Here is a 17,280-nt window from a genome sequence, read left to right as displayed (position 1 = left end):
AGTTGGATATATAGTACCAAAGTTGAAGAAGTGGGCTACTTGAAGCTTTATCAGATGAGAACTATAATGAAGGTAAATTGACTAAAATATAGTAGCTTAAGACTTACAGACCTTTAAGTGGAGTCAGCAAAGAAATATTCTATGCTAAAAGGTTGATTTCGAATTGTGAATGCAGGGGAAACAAATGTGAACTTATCAACAACATCTACTCATAAGCTGCAAAAACAATTGGATTGCATCTACTGTCATGCCAGGAGGCTTGAATATGAGCCACCAACATTTTGTTGCGCAACTGGATATATTAAGTTGGCACCCAACGAAGTTGGAGAGGACTTATACAAATTATTTACAGATGAGTCCAAAGAAGCCAAGTTATTTCGGAAACACATTCGAGCCTATAATAGCATCCTTTCTTTTACATCATTTGGAGTACAACTCAACAAAGAACTAGCGTCTTCAAGGAAAGGCATTTATAGATTTAAGGCGAAAGGACAAATCTATCACGATCTACCCTCATTAATCCCAAAGGACGACATGCCACATTTCTTCCAGCTATACTTCTACGATACAGATCATGAAGTGGCCAACAGAATGTCAATACTACAAGATGCAAATTTATCAGAGGAAGTCATGGAAACAATCAGGAAAATAATGGAGCAAAATCCATATGCTGAATTTTTTACACAACTAAAACACCATTCAAGTTTTCAGAACATAGAAATACGCATAGCTGCAAATGCTTCTTTAGATCAATGGGTGTATAACAAACCTTCGGTGGATCAAGTTGCAGTGATTTGGGTTGATGGAAACAATCCAAATATCCCATTTACTTGTTGAATACCGCGTGGTTTGGTACTCACCCCTTGCTACTACATTTTTTTGTAGGTTACTAGCCCGGACCTTTGTGATATATTCTCTTCTTTTTCGAGGCTTCTTGGAGATTTGTGAGGTAGCTGTTTGTCAACTCAGCAGACCTTCTTACTCCTGTTTATGATCTTGTTCTACTCTAGAAATAATGTCATATGAGACTTGTATTTTTCTTTTGATTCAATTGTAATACTTTAGAGGCTTGTATACGTGACAACCAGATTTTGGGGGTATTTTTGAGTTTATTATAAAAAATTCCACATTTTATTGTAATGGTTTAGTTTTAGCCTGACTTGTCTTGGTGGGTTAAGACGAGTGCCATCACGTCCATTTTTGGGTCGTGACAATCCACCAAAAGATGTTTCACAGGAAATTATTTTGGGAGAATTTAAAATATTTATTTATTGTTGTATCATCATAAATTAAGGATTATGATAAACAATTGACAACATGAAGCACTGAAGCATCTGCTTCTACAATGCAGGAGTCTCCGACAATGAAGTTTTTCTTTGGATCCTTTTGTTCATTTAGTGGCCTAAATTCCGCCCATCCCAACAAAAATGAGGAGTTGCAAACCAATATCCTGCAGAAGCTATATGAGAAAAATGCATCAAATTACTCATAAGAAACTCAAAATAGAAACTAACAGTAGTGTCAGAAAGGATCATAAAACTGCTTCTACAATTTATGCTGGAAAAAAAAAGAGAATTACTTATTTGGTTACTTGTATTAATTGCAAACGTTGGAACCAGAATTTGTTCGAAAAATAAGGAACAAGAGAAGATACTAGTTAACTTGCGGTGGACATCACCAAACTGGTCTTTGATAGATATGCTAAATTTTTTCTGGACCCTTTTGCGGGAATCAAATTCATTAGCATGAACTAATTCAAGAAAGATGGAAATGTTCTGGCCATTTTCATTAGCGTCACCTCTAGGATATAGACGAAGCTTCATGTGCATACAAACGCGACAAGTTTTACATACACAACTCAAGAGAATCATTTGTTAAAGAAAGAATACATGTATATAAAAAATAAAAAGGTTATGAATAATATACCATTTCTAACCCCCAATAGTAAACTCTTGATAATACACTATGTTCTTCAGTTTTGTGAATTCAGAAATCTTCCATTCGTGCTTATAATTAGACTTGATCCCATTCAAAGGTGGGGACAAACATTCGCCTACTCCATGGTTCTTGATGACATATACATCGACCCTAAAGACACATCTGTCATTAACAAGGTAACCGTTAGAGGGCTCTCTGAATGTTTTATGAGAAATACATTTTCAGAAACCCAATTCAGTCTTGATATTATGAAAACGTTGCTCCATTCCTGCAATAAAGCATCATATATATTATCAAGTCATTTTAAGATTTCATATTTTGGAAGAAGAAAACATTGAGAAAAGGGAACATTCCATGAATTTGATCAAAAATCAAGAAGCTAAATGTGGCATTCACCTCCCAACAAGATTGTAAAGGGCTTGTCTCAGCAATGGCTAAGTATACAGAAATATGATTATGTCCATCCACACTTTCATCTACATCAGGATAGATGATCATTTTCCAGTCCAAAATGCAATAAATAGTAAAATTAATCAAAATTTGTTGTGGAAAACTCAATTGTTAAAATTACTCACCCTTCCAATTCTTTTAGAGAGAAAAATTTAACTTCCTATAATCCTGAAATGATTATAGTTTTCTTGAATCATTACCTTCTCTATAATTACAACTAGTTAACTTCAATGTTCCCATTTGGAACACAAACATAAATTATTTGGAACAACAACACTTTTGATATATTTAGATATTGAGAGACATTAGAAAATTTTGTTACAAAAAAAATGATCAAAATTATATGTATAGTAGAGCTAGGGATTAACTAGGTAAAGTCATCCTATTTTTTTGGTCAAGAATCTCAATTTTTTTTTACAACTTTATAAAATGGTATTTTATATCTTACATATTGCTTTCAAATTTTTCACTTATATGAGATTTGGTTATTTTACTGCAGGTGCTTTTTTTTTCTTGAATGGAAAAAATTTAAAAGACATAAGGTCACCGCTGAAGTTGTCCTGAATTTTCAAAAGACATTTAAAGTTTGCGGGAGTCCTATTACCCAATTTTTCTTATTTATAATGAATTTATTGTCCCATTATGAGCCTAGGTGGCAGGTAGAGTGTAGTTCAATCGCCATTGGTGCGTGAGTCAAGCCAAAAAATAAATAAATATTTATTTTAACATTTATTTAATTAGAAATATTACTTTCTTTTCGTTACTTTTTTTTTTTTTAATTGAACTCTCTCAATTCATTCTTTTCCATTATCTTCTTCACCCAATTTCAAAATCCCAATTACCTTTTCTTCATTTTCTTCAACATAGAAGATCCATTTACTTCATCCATTTTTATCACTTTTTTTCTTGTCTCTTGCTTTTTTTGTTTCTTTTTCTTCTTTTATCCTATTTTTAAAAAATAAATAAAAAACAAATGTGAACTCCATTATTCGATTGATTAGAGAGTACTATGAAACTCCATTTTAATTCTTATTTTTGGTCTGATTATGGAACTCCATTACTTTGCTTTAGTAACTTGAGAGTTGAATTGAAATTTTTTTAGTGATGATTTAGTGGCGGAAATAGTGTTGTAACAGGGAAGCATCATGAAGGCTACGTTGAAGGCGACAATGGCTGGTACTTTTGGAGGATTTACTGCAAAGAACAAAGGATTTGAGTAATGAAGGTTGAAGAAGAAAGTGGGAAAAAATGAAAATAAATTTAATAAAATTAGAAAAAATGAAAATGAACTAAAAATTAAAAGAATTTAATACGTGACAAACAACAATTGGTGCGTGATTGCACTTCTTTTCTTGCAATTGAGGTTGGGTGAAAAGTGAGATATTTATAATACTCTTAAATTGTTCAATGGGGTAATAGGACACCCACAAAGTTAAGGTGTAATTCGAGACAACTTCAGTGGTGACTTTATATCTTTTCTCTAAAAGAAATGATCAAATTTATTTATATATATATATAGCTACAAATTTATAACTAGGTGAAGTCATCTCATCTCTTTGGCCAAGAATCTCAATCTTTTTTTACAACTTTATAAAATAGTATTTTATATCTTATACATTGCTTTCAGATTTATTACTTATATGATATTTGATTATTATTGCAAATGCTTTTCTTGTTGAATGGAAAAAGTTCATCTTTTTCATGACATTTGATAAACTGGTAGAATTTTATTTACATGTAAGTTGTACTTTTTATTACTTGAATTTTATTTTTAAGAGCTTGACAAGAAATTCAAGTAATGCAGATTTTATATCAAAAGCTCAGTGTGAAATGTCTAAAAAGTCATTTTTTAAATTTCTCTTAATGTAAAATTTAATGATCTTTATTTTCATTACTCTCGTGACTTTTTATTATTATAACATCTAAAATAATTAATAGTCATATTCCTAATATTATTTTGTATTATATACTGTAGTCCTATAAATAGAAATATTGTAAAACTTTGTTGAAATGAGCACATGAACATTTTAAGTTGTCATGTTTTCAGACTATTTAATGGTGATTTAGGCTTGTGGAAGTGGATATCGACAAGAGCTCAGAAGATTGTACATTGATATCATATTTTTTAAAAATATTTTAATGATTTAATCGTAAGAATGATATTGTATTATTTATTTATTTTAGTTCTCTCATCTCTTTATTTTGTATTTTATATAAAGTTTTGATGTCGTAAGTTTAAAATTTCTTTTGGTTCAAGATAGTAACTTATGACTTTGTTGGACATAATTATCTCCTCTTTTTTCTTTACTCTTTTTTGACCTTTTACTTCTTCAGGAATATCTAAATATTTTTTGTTCCCTATGAATTTTCAGTTACATATCCTTCACTACAAGTTTTAAATAACACTAAAATTTACACAATAATATCTCGAGTCTCTTGAGTTTTCCATCTCTACTATAATCTTTGGCTAAGAATTCTATTTATTTTCTTATATATATATATATCTTTTTTTACAGTCTTTCTATTTATTTTTTATCAAAAATAATGAATATATCAATTAATTGTTCATTCTTATTCTTTAATGAAAAACTTAATGGTCATTATTTTCATTGCTCCCATAATTTTTATTATCATAACCTCTAAAATAATTAATAGTCATATTCATGAAATTATTTGTTATTCATATTATAGTCCTATAAATAGAACCATTGTAAGGCATTGGAGAAATGATCACATTAGTCTTTTAAGTTTTTATGTTTTCAATACTTATTTTACTCATTCTTTAGTTTGACTTGAAGAACAAAATGAATGTTATTGAATGGGGATCAACTTGTGGGAATGGGTGCTCAGCTTGTGGGAATGGATGTCGACAAGAGCTCGAAAGATTGTGTATTATTGATTAAGATGTAGGAATAATGTTACTTTTTTTGTAGTTCTCTTTATGATTTTTTTTTATTTTGTATTTTATATAAATTCTCTATTGTTGCAAGTTTATATTTTAATTATGATGTGCGGCCTTACAAATTAAAGATTCTATAAAATAGAAGCATCAAAAAAATGTTGTCTATAGAATAAACATTATAGTTTGAACAAAAAAAAGAAAGCTTTGGAAAGTTCAAACTTATGAAAAAAGAAATTTTTGAATTTGTTCAGCAAAAAATGGCATATAACCTATGATTATGATAGGATATGTTTTACTGCTCAAATTGCGGAGCTAAAATTGGAGGACAAGTTATAACTTGGAAATAATTATACTCAGTGGCAGAGCCACAATAGCAACTATGAATTCCATAAAATTCAATAGAATTGATTCAAAATTTATATTTATGTTAAAATTTTATTTAATATACATAAATAATCTATTTAAAACTAGATAATAAGAAAATTATGATCCAAATCCATTAACTTAACATCATAGTTGTGCCTCCACTCACATTATAGGTCCTTCAGATATAATAATGTTAATATTATTTCAATTTTATATTTCGATATTATCACATTTTATACTAATTCAAAAGTGTAATGTTTTAAAGATTGAAATAATCTAAGATAAAATCCATGTTTGCATATCATTATTCTTGAGAAACACCATACCCATATCATCAAGACTATTTGTAGTAAAGATAAAAAAAAATATGACTTGATGAAAAGTACCATTTGTAGACATTGGATTTGAACACATTTGATTCATATTTCTTATTGCCATTAGCTGAGAGCACCGAAAAAGATTCAAACTTCAACAAGTAACGACCTGGTGATGCATTTTTATTTCCATTTCGAACATCAACTAGTAAAGACACAAAATTATAATTCAACATAAATAGAAGAACAAGAGGAAGAAAATAAATCATATGACAAACCAAAATTGTTCTAAAATATTTCATACCATCACTTTCGGAAGGAATTGTTGCCTTTGTTGACGAGACAATAGAGAGTGAATAAACTTTCCCACAACAAAAGATTTTGTTCAAATTCAATCTCCTCATATTTTATGTTAAAAGATAACCTTGACCCATACATACAATCCTTAGATTGAATTGACATATTCTAGCTATTAAAAATATTTAGCAAATAAATACCTAAAAACATTAGTACTATTTAATAGTAGTACGTTATATTCTGCAAAAAAATAAATAGGAGAGATAATTTCCTCGGTGGGTGAACTTGTTGTGTGACTCAATTCTTTCCTCGGTAGGTGAACTTGTTGAGTACATTCCTCTAGCAGTGGTTGTCCCTTTTATCGACGTTCATGTGGAATATAGCAAAAAATTGGTTGCTCATCATCAATGTTGGTCTGTATGTCTCCTTTAAATGGTGAAAGCTTAATGGAAACCTCTTTCGTTCTCTTCTTAGACATCTCGATAGCAACCCATTGAACTTTACTATCTTTGAGATCAATCGAGTCGGCTTCCGCATGTTTCTCCATATTTGATCTTCCAAAATCTAAATAGAATTTTGCATCTGCAAAATATGACTCCGTCTCAGTGAAAGGATTGATGTTTGCATCAATTTTGACTACCACACCATCTTTCATATACTCCATGAATTGATGCAAAGTAGATGTCACCACTCCATTTTCATGAATCCAAGGACGTCCGAGCAACAAGTTGTATGATGTTTTGGCATCTATGACATGAATCAAAGTGTTTGATTTCATGTCGCCAATGGACAATCTGAAGCGAATCTTCCTTATGGATCGTTGTCCTCCTTGATTGAAACCTTGGATCGTTAGGTTACTTTTGGACAATTCATCAATAGAGATCCCAAGTTTTTTTAGAACAATTTTTGGCATGATATTGACTGCCGAACCACCATCGATTAGTATGCGATTGAGATGTTTTTCCCGAATAGATCCTACAACAAACAAAGGTCTGTTATGTAGCATAGACCCTAACAATAAGTCATCATCTGTGAAGACAGTTGCAGCACAACATGGGGCAACTTTTTCATTAGTTTGATGTTCTTGTGTTATTGCTGGATTATGATCGCCTTTACTTTCCTTTATTTTGTCTGTGCTAGAAATATGTATATATGTTGCACCAATTTGACTACTGCAAAAGAATTCTTTAGGAAAGAATTCATTTAATGTAATGGGACTTCGAACCTCTTGCGATAAAGAACCATTGATCTTTTGCCTAGTACAAGGCTTGATGCTTTTTGGTGGCTGTAGTTGATTCACGTCACTCCTTATTGCTCTTGTCTTAGGAAGTCGTATCCTAAGAAATGCTTGATGTCTCCGTTTCTTATGACTAACCAAAGTCCAACCATCAACTTCGTTTTCTTCTTGGTTGTCTATCTCTAGTGAACCTTCAAGAGACTTCCTTGGAAAATCAACTTCAATAGGAGTTAAACTTCCGAACACAAGAAAGTGGACCTTGAGCACTTCTTTTGATTTGGTGCTACACTAGCATGATTTACCTCTGTTGTTTCATCCTGGTCAATGATGATTTTTCCTTCACTTACTAACATCATGATTTTCTCCTTCAAGATAAAGCATTTACTTGTCGGGTGGCCAAGGACGCAATGGAATTTGCAGTATCTAGGATCACCAACCTTATTGATTTCTTCGGGCCTCTTTGATTCAGGAAGATCAACAACTTTCTTAGCTAGTAATTCATCAAGAATCATAGGTACATCTGAATTTGGAAATGGGTAAACTTTTGCCTCTAACTCCTTCAAGGTTTGACGTTGCCTCTCCTCCCTTGACTATTGACTTGGGGCTTCCTCCTCTTTTAGTTTTTTCTTGGTGGTGACCTTTACAAAAGTTGCTTTCACCGCCATAGATTCCTTAGTCTGGATATATTTGAGGTCATACCTTTCTTGAACTCCTTCATTTCCTTTGTCAGATCAGCAAAAGGAGATGCCTTCCCATGACCTGCGATGCTCAACTCCACATCACGTGCTCGTGTAGCAAGTTCCTCAAAAGTTCACGATTTTATTCCTTGTAGTATGTATAGAAGTACCCAATGCATACCAATGCACATTTCCACAGCAGATAATTCAGAAAGATGATCCTTACAATCTAAACTCAATGATCTCCAACGATTAATGTAATCCATCACATGCTCATCCTTTCTTTGCTTAGTATCAGTCAACTCTATCATGCTAACGGTTTGGTGATTGAGGAATTCCTTCTCGAGTTGCTCTCAACTATCGATGGACTCGTGTTCTAGGTCGATATACCAGTCGAATGCATTCCCTTTCAGCAAATGAACAAACTGTTTTACCAAAAGGTCACCATGTGTTCCAGCATTGCTACAAGTTTAAACAAAGTGGTTGATATGTTGCCTCGGGTTTCCCTTGCCATCAAATTGTTGTAGCTTTGGTGGTTGATAGTTTGTCGGCATTGATAAACAATCAATCCGTCTGGTATATGGCTTGGAGTAATACAAGGAACTTTGTGGTGTATTGCCATATTAAGCCATAATAGTGTTTATTATCATGTCTTGCAACTGTTGGACATATAGCGCTACAACTGAAGCAGATTGTTTCTCATTTTAAAATCTTGACTTCGCTAGAGATTCCTCAACGTCCTTTTTTTGTTGATCAAAACCAGGTGGGCAAGTGGGGACATGACTTGACTCTGCAGGTGTGAAGGCCTCCAACTTGTTCATAAGTTGAGCAATATGAAGATTTTTGTCATCAACGGATTTCTTGAAGGCCTCAATGGTTTGCTCCATCATCGCAAACTTTTCTTCCGTGTCAGTTGAGTCAGCCGTTAAAGCATTGCCATTCATTTAAATTGGAGAATCCATTGAATGTTCAGATTCACCAAAGTTGGAGCCAATTTGAGAAAATTCTCCAAAGAACACAGATGCGAGATTGCCCCTAGGTGTTGCTATTGTGACCATCATATGAGAGTTGTTGTTTTTCATCATCTTCAAATAAGTGAAGTATTCAGATCCATCTAGCCCATTGTTCTTGAACTTAAGTCGAGTAATCAGGCCGACATGACTGAGATCAGCAGATACGACACCAATAGAGTCTTTGTATGAAAAATCACTACTCTTTCTGAAGGTTATTGCAGTAGTTGACTTTGTAGTTTCTGGTTTGCAAGAGAAAGAGATGAAGAGCAGAATCAGTCCCACTGGGCGTGCCAAATTTGTTCGCAGCAAATTTCCTTAATCATTGAAAATCTACTGCTAGCGAAATAAATAAAATAAAATGTTATTTTTATTGATGAATCGTTGTGAGTACAATTTTGTTGTTCTCTTCCTAAGCTTCTGCAAGATTCGAGGGCCTTTAGTAGTGTACTTCTAGAATTGGTGGATGATGTAGACCTCCTTGATATGTTGTTGATCTCTAGGAACGTCGAAAAGCTCTTCGTCGTTTCAAGTCGATCTCCGGGAAGAACTCTGTTGATCATTGCTTCGAAGAGCTATGTAGTTGATGTAGATTTCTCCAATTGCAGAATGCTTGTTAAAGAGTTTTCTTAATTCCCTATAGTCTATCCCCTATTTATAGTTGTAGGGGGTGGAAAAGGTTTCTTGTGATTGGCCAAAGGATGTCATTTTGACACTTGGCGGATTGTGATTGGTTCTCGCATTTGACTGTGACTGCCACCTCATTTGGACATATGGCTTCACCTTTTTGGTCTTGGATGCCTAGTCATTGTGACACGTGGCATGAGTTTTGGGCTTCAAGGTGAAATGGACCTTGTATTTGAATTTAACAAGATGGACTTATTTATTTGTAAATCCCAAATTAATCATTCAGCCCAAATGAACATGGATTTAATTCAAATTTTGTATGAATTTGATCCAATACAATTTATGTATCTACAAATGCCCTTTACTACGAGACTTGTCGACGTGTAGACTTGCCGAAGTTTGGCGACAAGACTTGAAGTATTCATGAATGTGTTTTCATTTTTTGAGACTTGTCAACGTGTAGGCTTGCCGAATTTGACGACGAGAGTTGATATCTTCTTGAATGTGGTTTCCTTTTTTTGAGACTTGTCAATGTGTAGGCTTGTCGAATTTGATGACGAGAGTTGAAGTCTTCATGAATGTGTTTTCCTTTTTTGAGACTTGTCAACTTGTAGGCTTGCCGAATTTGACAACGAGAGTTGAAGTCTTCATGAGTCCAACGATATCACTCTTAAGACATTTGCTTGATTCCATTTCTTGCGATGAAACAAGTTGCATAGTAAGGTCATGCGCAACTCCATTTTGATGTGCTCCTAAGGAGTTTTGTTATTTCAATTCATTCGAGGGATGATATGGTGGACTCTCTCTTGATAGGGATAAGCAAATCAATGTGTCAAAGTTGTATGAATTTTATATTAAAAAAAAAAAAAAAACTTTCACCATAGATTTGAATACAAATTTGGACACCAACACTTACAGTGTCACACAAGTCCTCAAAGTTGAATTTTAAATAAAAGAACATAACTTGATCGATTTGCTTCTTCTTCTTCTATTTTGCAAACCTTAAACTTGGAAACAATTGGTAATTTAATAATCACACCAAATTTTCTTTCCTTTGCTTGATTTTGTAAGAATCATTCTTGAAATCTTAAGACTTATTGTTTTCCTTTGTAGTGCTAGAAACTTCCATTTAGATGAGTAAGAATTGATATGATTTCCTTCTTCCAATTTTACCAAAGCTTTCTTTGTACAAGGAATGAAAATTGTTCAAAGGAACTTCTATATAAGAATGTCCCATGTACAAAGGATTGATCAGAGAATCATTGAAAAAAATAATTCTCCTAACCAAATCAATGTGGAACTCCAAATTTGGTGTCTTCTATTCTCAATTTCGTGCAGTCCCACCAAAATCTCGTTTTCTTAGGGTAGAAATGTCCAAATGACGAGCGGCTTGGTTTGGAAGAAACGAGATTTTTAGTACTGCGACCTATCCAAAAATTAGAATTAAACACCTTTGGGATTAACAGGAATTAATCTTTGAAGTTGGTCTTCAACTCTGATAATTCTTCTATTAATTATGTGCAATCTCGCCAAAATGTCCTTTTCTTAGTGTATGAGCATTCAAACGATGAGAGACTTGATTCTGGAGAAACTAGACTTCTAGTACGATGAAATATCCAAAAATCAACGTTAGAAACTTCCAGATTGACGGGAATCAAATTCTGAAGTCGGATCCCAAATCTGGCAGTTCTTCTCACAGCTATGCGCAATCTCGCCAAAACATCATTTTCTTGGTGTAGGAGCATTCAAACGATGAGCGGCTTGACTCTGGAGAAACTAAACTTCTAGTAATACGACATATCCAAAAATCAACATTAGAAGCCTTCTGGATCTATGGGAATCAAATTTTGAAGTTGGACCCCAAATCCGGCAGTTCTTCTCACAGCTATGGATAGTCCCACCAAAACATCATTTTCTTTGTGTAGGAGCTTTCAAATGACGAGAGGGTTGATTCTTAAGAAAATAGACTCTTATTAATACGGTATATCCGAAAACCCATCTCAAACTCTTCTTGAATTGACAAAAAATGATTTTTTTTTTTGAAGTTGGTCTTCAAATTTTGCTGATTTCCTCACAGATTTGTGTCTGTTGGATTTTCTTGTTTCTCTTTATTGAAGATAATGGTTGTGGTTGATCTTTATTTATGTATTGAAATGTTTCTTAAGAACAGGAGATTGATGTTCAAGATCCAATTTGGCCGTAATTCAGAGCTTCGTGTTATTGGCACTGCTATGTCGAACAACATTGTTGTACTGCTGGTCATGTTTGTCATGCCATATTAAAGGGTCATGCACTTACTACATGTGTTATCATAAGTAGATCAACCAAGAAAAATTGAAAAATTAGTGCAGTTGGCACCGATGACTCCAATATTTTTTTTTCATTTCAGGTTTCAAAAGAGCCTAAATCACTTCGAAGTTGCACGAGTTGTTCATATGATTGGCGTGGAACCACTCATCTCTTCCTAGCAATGTTGGCAGAAAACTCACTCGACGCATTCACCTTTCTTGTAGCCTTGGTAAAGAAAACTTGCCACCTCCATTTTCATCCCTTTTTTGCGGCTCCCCGAGAGAAACATTTGGAGTACTTTCATTTCATTTCTGACGAGAAAGCACCTGACGTGAGGATGACGAGAGAAACATTTGGTGTAGGCCTCCAAACATCAACGAACTAGATTGCGGATAATCCCATTATTCAAGATGTAGTGTGGATTGACATCTTCCTCTCAATTTGGAGAAAATCTTGGACCTATCTTCTGACTTCTTGGGAGGCACATGAAGCTCGAATTCCTTACACTTTGTGATTCCAACTTTGCACATCTTTTAAAATATATTTATTTTCGAATGTGGGAGCCATGAAATTGCAATACTCTTGATCCAAGAGAGATAAAACTCAATGTCTTACAATATGTCAAAGTTTCATATCAAAATTTCTTCCACATTGTTCAGGATTAAATTCTGAAGTTGCTTTTGAATTTTGATATCTCTTTCGGAGCTTTGCACGATTATGGTAGAAAATTCATAACTTGGAGTAGGAGTAGTAAAATCATGAGCTTCTTGTTTCGTTGGACAAAAACTCAAATAACTACAGTATGTGTAAAAATCACGGCCAATGACTATATGGATTATTACAAATATTGCTTCAAAGTCAGGTCACAATTTTGTCTTTCTCGGCATTTCAGTTTCACGCGTCTATATTATAAAATTTATAACTCAAAGTAGGAGTATTGAAATCACGATTTTCTTCTTCCGTTGGAAAGAGACTCAAAGAACTACACAATGTATAAAAATCACGGCCAAAGACTTTCTGGATTAGTACATTTATCGCTTCAAAGTCAGCTCACGATTCTGCCTCTCTCAACTCTTCAGCTTTGAGCAACTTTGGGAGAAAATCAATAACTCGGCGTAGGAGCCTCGAAATGATGCGATTATTATTCCGTTGGAAGAATAACTCATAGAACTACAACATATATAAATATCACGGCCTAAAGCTTTCCAGATTAGTACAGATATATTTTCAAAGTTATCTCGAATTCTGTCTCCCTGAACTCTTCAGCTTTGAGCAATTTTGGGAGAAAATCAATAACTCGGCGTAGGAGCCTTGAAATGATGTGATTCTTGTTCCGTTGGAAGCATACTCATAGGCGTACAACATATGTAAAAGTCACGGCCAAAAGCTTTCCAGATTAGTACAGATGTATTTTTAAACTTAGCTCAAATTCTATCTCGTTCAACTTTTCAGCTTTGAGCAACTTTGGGAAAAAATCAATAACTCGGCGTACGAACCTTGAAATGATGCGATTCTTGCTCCGTTGGAAGAATAACTCACATACGTACAACATATGTAAAAAACGCAACCAAAAGCTTTCCAGATTAGTACTGATGTAATTTTTAAAGTTAGCTTAAATTCTGAGACAATGAGATTCTTGTTTCAATTTGAGGAACAGTCTTTGGTGTGAAATCCAAAATTCGATGTAAGCGTGATGAAACTATGAGATTCTTATCTCATTATGACGAGCATATCAAGAACAACACTATTTGTAGAAGTTACAACAAAATTCACTCCAATTTGATGAGAATAAATTTTTCAAGTTGACTATTCTCCCAGAATGACAATTCCTCAACTCTGTGCGCTCTTCACAACAACAAAAAATTGTCTCTTGAACTTAGAGCGTTCACATCATGATCTTTGCGGGTAAACCATTTCAACATAGAGCTTTGATCCGAAGGATATCCCGATTTGATGTTATAGGTACAGATGCCCCTAATTTTGAGTAATTTACTGAAGCATCAGTGAACTACACAAAATTATCTCTACCGCAAGCAAAAAAAAAAAGTCAAGTTGAATCGCAAGTCGCTTGATCCAAAACCAGTGGAATTCATCAGCCTGCCGCATATCAAAAATTCAAATCAAAATTCCTTTTGAATTGATTAGATTAATACCCGAAGTTGACTTCCAGATCTAGCATGTTTGATATGCAACTTTGAACGATCATAGTTGAAGATCCATGACTCGATGTAGGAGTTTCTGTTTACGAGTTTCTTCTTTTGTTGCGGAGAGGGCTTCAAGAATCTTCTCCTTTGCTCATTAGTGATGCATTTGAACTCATGTGCAAGTTACATGATTTTAAAGAGCTAGTGCGATGATCACACAATGCCACCAAATCTTTTTTTTTTCTCATTTGACTGGGCTTAGAGTGATTACTCCAAGTGCATACGTACCTCAGTGAAGAGGATCAAGTCATGTCGTAGTTCAAGATGATGAGTTTTATTTATTTTATTTCAGTTTTTTTTAGGGTCGTACACAGTTTATACTCTTGCGGGCCAGAAGTACCATGCAGTTTATGCTCATACATTAAGGAGCATAGGCAACCTTCATGGGAAATATTTCTTCAGAAACTTGGCGTTGATTGGACCAACTCTTACACCCTTGGGCTACAATTTTATAAGCGCCACTTGAATATGCTTCCTTCAAAACATACAGCCCATCCCATTTTGCTGTAAATTTTTTATCGATGCGTTTGTTGAGGATTATGGGTCTCCGGATTGCTAAGACCAAGTCTCCCACTTGAAATGATGGAGGTCACACCTTCTTGTCGAATGCTCTTGCAAGTCGAGCTTGATAACACTCCAACCTTTGTTGTACTTCCAATCTCTTCTTATCCAATGCCTCCATCCCTGCTAGACGAAGTTGAATGTTACTTTCAGTTGTAAGTCCCTCCTGGACTGCTATTTGCAATGATGGAATTTGCTTATCTAACGGAAGGACTGCTTCTACGCCATACACCAATGAAAACGGAGTCGCTTGCGTAGCCGTTCTAAAGGTTGTACGATATGCCCACAAAGTTTCACCAATTCTCTCATGCCAGTCCCTTTTATTCTTTGCAATTACTTTCTTCAACAGGTTACCAAGTGTCTTGTTAAAAGCTTCAGCAAGACCGTTGGCAGGTGCATTGTACATTGAAGACTTATGTTGCTTAAAACTGAACTTCTTGCACAAACTACTCATGAGTTTATTGTTGAAAGGTGTTCCATTATCAATAACTATACATCTTGGTATGCAATATATAAAAAATATGTTTGATTTGATAAAATCAATAACATTTTCCTTCTTTACCTCTTCTAATGATACAAGTTCAGCCCATCTAGAGAAATAGTCAGTAGCAGCCAAGATATACATTTTCCTTTTGACAACTTTGGAAGAGGTCCAACAACATCAAGTCCCTATGCATCGAAAGGCCATGAGGCTACAGTTGGATGCAGATCCTCTGGAGATTGATGGATGTAATTAGCATGGAATTGACACGCTTGACACTTTTTAGCATGCTCTAAGAAGTCCATCCTTTTGATGCGGAAATGAAGTTTAGGCCTTGATTGGTGTGCTCCACATGTGCCAGAGTATGCCTCCTCCATTGTTTGTTGAGCTTCTTCTTTGTCAAGACACCGCAAGAATATTCCCTAATAAGAATGACGAAACAGTATTCCCTCGTGAAAGATGAATTGTGGTGCCCTTCTCTTAATTTCTGCTCTTACTCGTGAATCCTCAGGCAGTCTTCCATGTCCAAGATACTCAATCAATGGTTTTCTCCAATCTTCTTCTTCAACCACTATAACAGATATATGATGGCTTTCATTGATTTGAAGATCAAGACAACCAGGGATAACCCATCGATGACATACACGCACATTTGTAGTCTCATTTTCTCTGAGTGCCATTGTTGTGGCCTAGTTAGCCAAAACATCCATCATGGAATTTCTTCTCTTGGGACGTGATTTAAGAACACTTGATAAAACCTCTAAATTAAGAAAGTACCATATTGGTGATATGACAAAATATCTCCCTTCTTTACCTTATAACTCCCCAAGAGTTGATTGATGATCAATTGAGAGTCACTGTAGATATCCAATTGAGGAATCTTCATTTATGATGCCATCTCAAGGCCCACAACCAAAGTGTGGTACTTTGCAGCGTTGTTGGAATATGTTTCACTTAGAACAAATGAAAATGGTAAGATTAGTCGTTCTGGAGATATCAACACGACTCCCGCCCCTATACCATCTGGATGTGTAGATCTATCAAAGAACATTGTCCATGTTAGTAGTTCTTCAGTAAAAATGAATCTTCATTAGGAAAGTCATCTGAAGTTTCCCATTTTCTCGAAAGAGGGTGATCAGCAAGGAAATTAGCAAGTGCTTACCCCTTCACAGCCTTTTGGGGTGTGTGTATGATCTCATATTGATTAAACAATATAGAATATCTTGCTAGAAGTCCTGAGAGAACAGGTCGAGTCAATACGAACTTCACGGGATCTGCCAGAGAAATTAGCTTGATAGTGCCTCAACTTTTTTATCGCATAAAGCAATTCTAAGCACATCTTCTCAATGGGTTTATAATTCAACTCAGCTCCTATCATGGTCCGACTCAGATAGTGCAGTGCTTGTTCCTTCTTAGCTTCATTCTCTTGGGCAATAAATTCCCTAAGTGATCTCTCTTGCGATGCAATGTATAGTATCAATGGCTTTCCAGGAGTTGGTGCCCCTAATACAGGTGAATTCAACAAGTATCTTTTGATGTTTTCAAAAGCATTTTGACATGATTGGTCCCAGTTGAAAGAAGCATCTTTCTTCATTAAATGGTTGAAGGGTTGACATCGTCCAGCCAGGTTATAAATGAATCTCTGAATAAATGCCAAATTCCCCTGTAGACTGCGGAGCTCTCTCAAGTTCTTTGGATTAGGCATTTTTTGAATGACATCAATCTTTGCAGGATCAACATTAATTTCACGGTGACGCACAATAAAGCCAAGAAAATTTCCTGAGGAAACCCCAAATACACATTTGAGTGGATTCATCTTCAAGTCAAATTTTCTTAACCTTTTAAAAACAATTCGAAGGTCTTCAAGATGGTGTTCCCTTTGCTACGTCTTTAACACTAAGTCATCGACGTAACATTCCACCCTCTT

The 17,280-nt window shown here is 34.7% G+C and overlaps 1 protein-coding gene across 1 annotated transcript; it reads right to left on the bottom strand.

Moving 5' to 3' along the window:
* Positions 1 to 14,900: 14,900 nt before the first annotated feature.
* On the bottom strand, positions 14,901 to 15,497 carry LOC107058521 (uncharacterized). The gene has a single exon (XM_015304332.1). The coding sequence runs from the start codon at positions 15,495 to 15,497 to the stop codon at positions 14,901 to 14,903; it is 597 nt and encodes a 198-aa protein (XP_015159818.1).
* Between the last annotated feature and the right edge of the window lie 1,783 nt (positions 15,498 to 17,280).

The sequence above is a fragment of the Solanum tuberosum genome, unplaced genomic scaffold (genome assembly GCF_000226075.1).
Source record: "Solanum tuberosum cultivar DM 1-3 516 R44 unplaced genomic scaffold, SolTub_3.0 scf00525, whole genome shotgun sequence".
In the NCBI taxonomy this organism is placed as follows: domain Eukaryota; kingdom Viridiplantae; phylum Streptophyta; class Magnoliopsida; order Solanales; family Solanaceae; genus Solanum; species Solanum tuberosum.
Note: the sequence above shows the minus strand (reverse complement) of the source record. Positions and strands in the feature narration are given on the sequence as shown.